Genomic DNA, 6420 nt, shown 5'->3' on the forward strand with positions numbered 1-6420 from the left:
AAAAAATGTGTAGATATGAAATCATCGTTGAAATTAAGCAATGACAGACTTGTTCAAGAAATACTATGGAGATGTAACCTCTGTGTGAGTCTTGTGCTAGATGAATGTGTGGAGAAGATAGCAGACAGCTGAGTATACTAGAATGGAGGTAGTACAAGGAGAAGACATCATCTTGTTTGAAGTCTTGGGGGGAGGGTAAACAGTGGCTATATCCATCAGAGAAATCACTTGCTTATATATCTCTCCATAGCTCTTTATTTTTAACGAGGCTATAAAAAGTTTTGTATTTATTTTTCATATTAAAATTTTTTGAGGGCTGGGTGCTGGTGCATCACACCTATAATCCTAGCTACCCAGGAGGCTGAGATCTGAGGATTGTGGGTCAAGCCAGCCTAGGCAGGAAAGTCCATGAGACTCTCATCTCCAATAACCACCAGAAAACTGAAAGTGAAACTGTAGCTGCAAGCGGTGGAGCACTAGCCTTGAGCAAAAGAGCTTAGAGACAGCACCCAGTCCCTGAATTCAAGTTCCATGACGAACAAAAAAAATTCTTTTTTGAGGAAACTTGGTATTTTTTTGGCCCTGCGTTAAGTATTGTGTCTCAAGGTTAGGCACCAGTGGCTCTTGACTGTAATTCTGGCTACTCAGGAGGCTGAGATCTGAGGATTGCAGTTCAAAGCCAGCCTGGAAAAGTCCCCTTTAGATTGTAACCACTCAAAAAACGGAAGTGGCATTGTGGCTTAAAGTGGTAGAGTGCTAGCCTTGAGGGAAAAAGAGCTCAGGGACAGCATTGAGGCCTTGAATTCAAGTCACATGACTGACCAAAAAAAAAAAAAAAAGAATTGTGCCTCTGTCACTCTGGCCCTAGTCTACCAACGCTCCCTTTTTTATATATAAAATATAGAATTTTACATTCTTTATCTTACAATTTGCTTTTTAAAGCCAGGTACGGATTGCTTATGCCTATAATCCTAGCTACTTAGGAGACTAAGATCTCTGATCAAGATTTGAAGCCAACCTGAACAGAAAAAATCTCAGATTCTCTTACTTCCAGTTAACAGGAGGAAAAAGGATGGACTTGAGGTGTGGCTGAAGTGGTATTACACAAGCCTTGAGTTGAAAAAGCTGAGCAAGAGTGCCATACATATGTATGTGATGATTCTGTTTTACAAGGTGTATATATAGTCATAGGGGAGGAAAAACACTGGCATTAGGATAACTAAAATGTTGACAGATGCTAGTTGACTTCCTTAACTGGACTCAGCTTTTTGTTTTCTAGTGTTACTGGGGTTTGAATTCAGGGCTTTGTACTTGATAAGCAGGTACTGTAATGCTGAGCCATGCCTCCAGCCCTTTTTTGTTTGGTTATTTTTGAGAAAGGGTTTTACCTCCTACCTGGATATCAGTCCACCCATTTGGGGCTTCCTGTTATACCTAGCGTGACAAGTAAATATCACTACACACAACTTTTTCTGACATGAGTCTCATGGAGACTTTTCTGCCCTGGCTGGCCTTAAACCCCATCCTACTTACCCTCTTCACCCTCCTACGGCTCTAGAAGGATAGGTGCATGCCACCACAACCTGTTACCAATTGAGAAAAAGTCTCATAAGCTTTTGTGCCCTGGCTGGCCTCAAACCATAATCCTCCATTCTCAACCTTTCAAGAGGCTAGGATTACAGACTGAGCCACCAATACTTGGCTCTGGTCTCCTTTTTCCACATGGATCATGTATTTTGTAATAAGTAAATTTGTTTGAACACATGGTTTTATTAATACCAATAATATTAGTAAGCTATGTTAATTATATTCATTATACTAGTATACCAAAATTTTTATTGTTAAATATTAATACCATAATACAATATAATATTTGTAATTGATATTTTGTATTTCACTCTATAAATATGTATTGGTAAATATGTAAGATAAAGAGAACTTTGACAAATTATCCCCATTTAAAATTTTTTGTGACATTTTGCATTTGTGCCAGCAAGATATCAAAATATATAAACAGGGTTTTTCTTAGTAGGTTTCTACTATTATTAGAATTGACATGAGCTATTGGTATTTTATATATTAATATAAAAAGAATAAAATCAGTGAGATGTGTTGGAAACAGAATGGTATTCTTATACTATAAAGCAAAATACCAGACTTCACTATATCTGACCTGTGTTTTTTTGTTTTTTTGTCTTTTAACAGCATAGTTGTTGTCCAAATCTCTTGGTACAGAATGTTTTTGTAGAAACACACGACAGGAATTTTCCATTGGTGGCATTCTTCACCAACAGGTTTGAAACTGATTTTGCCTTTACAATTTCATTCTGCAATTAAGATTCTAAAAGTAACTATATAAAAACAGTGTGTACTGTAGACCCACATAACTATTTTAGACTACTCAATTATCCTAAATTGTTCCTAATGAGCAGAACTTTGAATCCTTGCACTTTTTTTATGTTTACAGAACTCTTTGTTATATTTTTTTTAGGCACTTAAACAAAAACTAGAATAGCTGTTCACCAGTGTCTCACACTTTTAATCTACTCAGGAGGCTGTGATCTGAGGATTGCAGTTTGAAATCAGCCGAGTAGGAGAGTCAGCAAGACTCTTACCTCCTGTTAACCACTGAAAAGCTAGAGATGGAGCTGTGGCTTAAGTGGTAGAGCACTAGCCTTGAGCAAAAAAGCTCAGTGGCAGTGTCCAGACTATGAATTCAAGTCCTTGTCAGCACATACACGCACTATGTAATATATCCTGAAAATTATGAACTTGTGAATATTAGGAGACCCAGGACATGGAAAATAAAATCCAAATCAGAGTGTGATCTGAGTACAGAAATGTTAACTGTATTTAATACTTGAAATTTCTATTCCTATTCTCAGTTACCATTAATTTTTGAAATAGCTGAGGTCAAATCTCTCAATCAGTTGAGTTCAAGGAATCAGTGACAGAGTTCTGTGTCTTCTAAGTCTAAACAATTCCTCATCTGCTTATGTACATCAGGTTTCATGTTCACAAAACACCCTTGTTTAGGGATTCCTTCTGTCATTGACTACTCTTACAAAATTCATTCCTATTTTGAGGGTTCTGGAAGAGATAATAGAACATTGTTTGGGATGGTTAATTATGTTGATGTGAAAATTGATACTCAAGTTTGGTCATCTGGTGATTAGGGTGATTCGTAATTTTTTTAACTTCTACTTCCTAGGTATTTGAAAGCAAGAACAGAACTAACATGGGATTATGGTTATGAAGCTGGAACTATGCCTGACAAGGAAATCCTCTGCCAGTGTGGGGTTAATAATTGTAGGAAAAAAATATTATAAACATGTAGATAATGCCTGAAATTAGAGCTGTCAGTTATCAGTGGAATTAATTTAGGTTGATGTCCACCAAAGTAATTCCTCTGTTTATCCTGATTGGGGGAATCCATATTTTAATTAACTTAGAAATGCCAGGAACACAATAAGGACATTTTCATATGCATTGGGTATCTCATTTTTACTGCTGTTTAGCTTTACCTGAATAAAATGGGAATATATTTTATATGAATTTATCACTGTACAATTTTTAACTTATTTGTAAATTGTATATTAAGAAAAAGAAGTCACAAAAGAATTCAGCTGTTTCTAAAATGCTTTTTGTGGTCATTATTTTTTAATTTATGCCCCAAGGGGCCAAATTTCATCTTTCACCTACAAAAACTGATGTTTAATTCCTGACCCATCATTTCCCATTATGAGCTACGTGATGAGCAGTTGTAGGACCTGAGGGAGAATTTTTTATATGTACTACTCCCACGTGTTTGGGGATTTCTTGGTTTTGTTTTTGTTTTTGCTAAGTTATATTGATGCCAGGGCCTTACACACGCTAAACAAGCATGAGCTCCACCATAACCCTCCCCAAGGATTTTAACACTTGTTAGAGAAGCTGGGTCTGGCTCAAGGAAACATTTGGGTGTGGTGCAAGCTCTTCAGTAAGATTCTGACAGCACTGAGATTAATCCCCTCTCCCTCTTTTCCTTCCTCAATACAGACTGGACAAAAAGAGTAGAAACCTGAAGGAACCCTAATATTCTGATAACATATTAGTTAATAGAATAAAGCTGTCTATAAGTAAAGGAAATCTTGAAATGGCTAAATTTCTGTAGGCTGGAAGGAATTGTTCCAGGCCAAAAAAAAAAGTTCTGAGTGTAGAATCAGAAGCAGCTTCATGGTATCTCTTGAGCATAATTTTCAAATGCTTTTCTACACAGAAAGAGGAATTAACATTTTGTTATAGGTTTCCTATCTCTCATCATCTAGAGGGGACTAGGAAACTCCCAAGTGTCAAAGCCAGTTTTATCCCTAAGAAAAATGTGTATTTGGTCGCCAGGAACTTCCCCTCGGAATACTAATTTTTAATAATTAGTAATGCTGATTTTTAAAACAAATAATTAAAATTACTAATCCAAAGGATTGGACTTTTTTTCTTCTTAAAGTTTTTATTTATCTTGGACTTGATTCTGGGTTGTTTACCTTGTAAACAGAAACCTTTAAATTTGGGCCTAATTTCTAAAAATACCAAATTAGATGAAAATTTAATCTGAAGTTTTTGAAAGAATGGGAAAGTAAAGAGCTAGGGAAAATAGCGAAATATATCACCTACCAGCCTACAGATAAGTGAGGCAAGTTATTCAGAACAATTCACTTAAAATAAGGTGAAAAAAGTTGAATAGTATGGGAAATATTTCTTTGAAGAAATATTTTGTTGTCCATTTCACATGCAGAGACCTGAGGTATTCTATTTCAACCTGGGTTTGCTTTCACTTATAGTATAACACATGTGTGCATGCATATACATGCATCTGTACTGTGGCCAAACCCAGGGCCTAGGAACTGACCCTTAGTTTTTTGTTCAAGGCTGGTGTTCTACCACATGAGCCAGTTCCATTTCCAGCTTTTTTAAATAGCTCTAAAGAGTCTTCCCGACTTTTCCTGCCCTACCTGGCTTCAAACCGTTATCCTCAGATCTCAGCTTCCCTGCTGAGGAGGTTAGGATTACAAGCATGAGTCACCAGCACCCAGCTTGTAGTATAACTTTTGAAAAGGAAAAATGAGAAGTAAATGGTTGAGACTGCATGTTTGAAATGTCTGTTTCCATTGTATATTTGAGTCCTGTCTTGGCAGGATATAAAGTTCTTGTGTCTTTAAAAGCTTTACAGTATTTTCCTTGGCCCCAATATTCAGTCTCTGGTAAGAGACCATTTTCATCGTTAATACTGGGTGACTGGTAAAATTTTCAATCTGAAAACTTTATACAGGGAATTATCTTAAACTGTTTCTTTAAACATTCATCTCAGTTGGGCGCCAGTGGCTCACACCTGTAATCTTAGCTACTAAGAAGGCTGAAATAATGAGGCTCATAGCCAGCCCAGGCAGGAGTGTCATCCAGTTAACCACCAGAAAAAAACAAGTGGAAGTGGCACTGTGGCTCAAAGTGATAGAACTCCAGACTCGAACAAAAAGAGCTCAGAGAGCACCAAGCTCTGAGTTCAAACCCCACGCCCCAGCAAGAACAACAACAACAAAAAATGATTCTCCTGGAATTCCTGTTATTCAAATGTTAGTTACTCGAGATCGGTTCTTTTTTTTCTTGATTTGCAACTGTCTTTTGGTTCTACTTTCTGGGAACTTTCCTCGGCTTAATTTTCCAATTCATCTAGTGTTTTTTTCCTTGTCTCATAATTTTAACTCCTCAGGTTTTTTTTCTTTAATTTCTCATCTTGGCCCGCAGTATTTTACATGTGTTTACTTGATTATATCTAGTTTTCCTGCATATTCTCACACCTCCCAGCTTTGTTTCCCGGTGTTTTGGTCTTTGTCATTCCTGTTAAGCTTTCCTTAGAGATCTCAGTCTATTCATATTTTTAAAAATGTGAAAGAGCTCTTCCTCTGCCTTATGTGACCTCTCTGGTTTTCTTAGAAATGAGTCCCCTAGATTTGTCTTCAAGGTTTTCTTTTTGACCTAGCAAGGTAGGCCATACCACTGCCTGGGGAACAAAATGCTTGCATGTGTGCTGGTGTCTGCCCCTTTCCTGTTCTGCAGCATCTCATTCATGCTTTTTCCAAACCCTTCTGTAATTCTTTGCACACTGAGTTGGCACACCTGTTCAATTTGCCCTTTTTAAAGTATTGTTTCTGTTTTCTACTTTTCCAAATTTGCGTTTTTTCCTTCTCAAAATGCAAGGTCTCTGGAAGTTTTCCTCAACAACCAACCATTACACAGTTTCTCAGAACTTTAAAAATATATATATAATGTAGTGTTGTGTGTCTCTTGTCTACATGTGATGGTCAGATGCACTGAAAACCTCATCTTGTATAGTGCTCTGTACCCCACAGGTGCTAAATAAAGACGTGCTACTGGCAAATGGATTTA

General features: G+C 37.1%; 1 protein-coding gene across 6 annotated transcripts in view; it reads left to right on the top strand.

Moving 5' to 3' along the window:
* Setdb2 (SET domain bifurcated histone lysine methyltransferase 2) overlaps window positions 1–3598 on the top strand; it is a 34974-nt gene extending 31376 nt beyond the window's left edge. For 5 of the 6 annotated variants that reach the window (XM_042685705.1, XM_042685706.1, XM_042685704.1 and 2 more), the window contains 2 exons: window positions 2206–2294; window positions 3212–3598. In XM_042685705.1, the coding sequence (XP_042541639.1) occupies window positions 2206–2294; window positions 3212–3329 (207 nt within the window). In that variant the 3' untranslated portion in view covers window positions 3330–3598. Of the gene's footprint in view, window positions 1–1054; window positions 1143–2205; window positions 2295–3211 lie in introns of those variants that run through there. The other variant, XM_042685709.1, reaches the window with a different exon arrangement.
* Window positions 3599–6420: the final 2822 nt, after the last annotated feature.

Source organism: Dipodomys spectabilis, unplaced genomic scaffold (assembly GCF_019054845.1).
Source record: "Dipodomys spectabilis isolate Male_0828 unplaced genomic scaffold, ASM1905484v1 ptg000095l, whole genome shotgun sequence".
NCBI classification, from domain to species: domain Eukaryota; kingdom Metazoa; phylum Chordata; class Mammalia; order Rodentia; family Heteromyidae; genus Dipodomys; species Dipodomys spectabilis.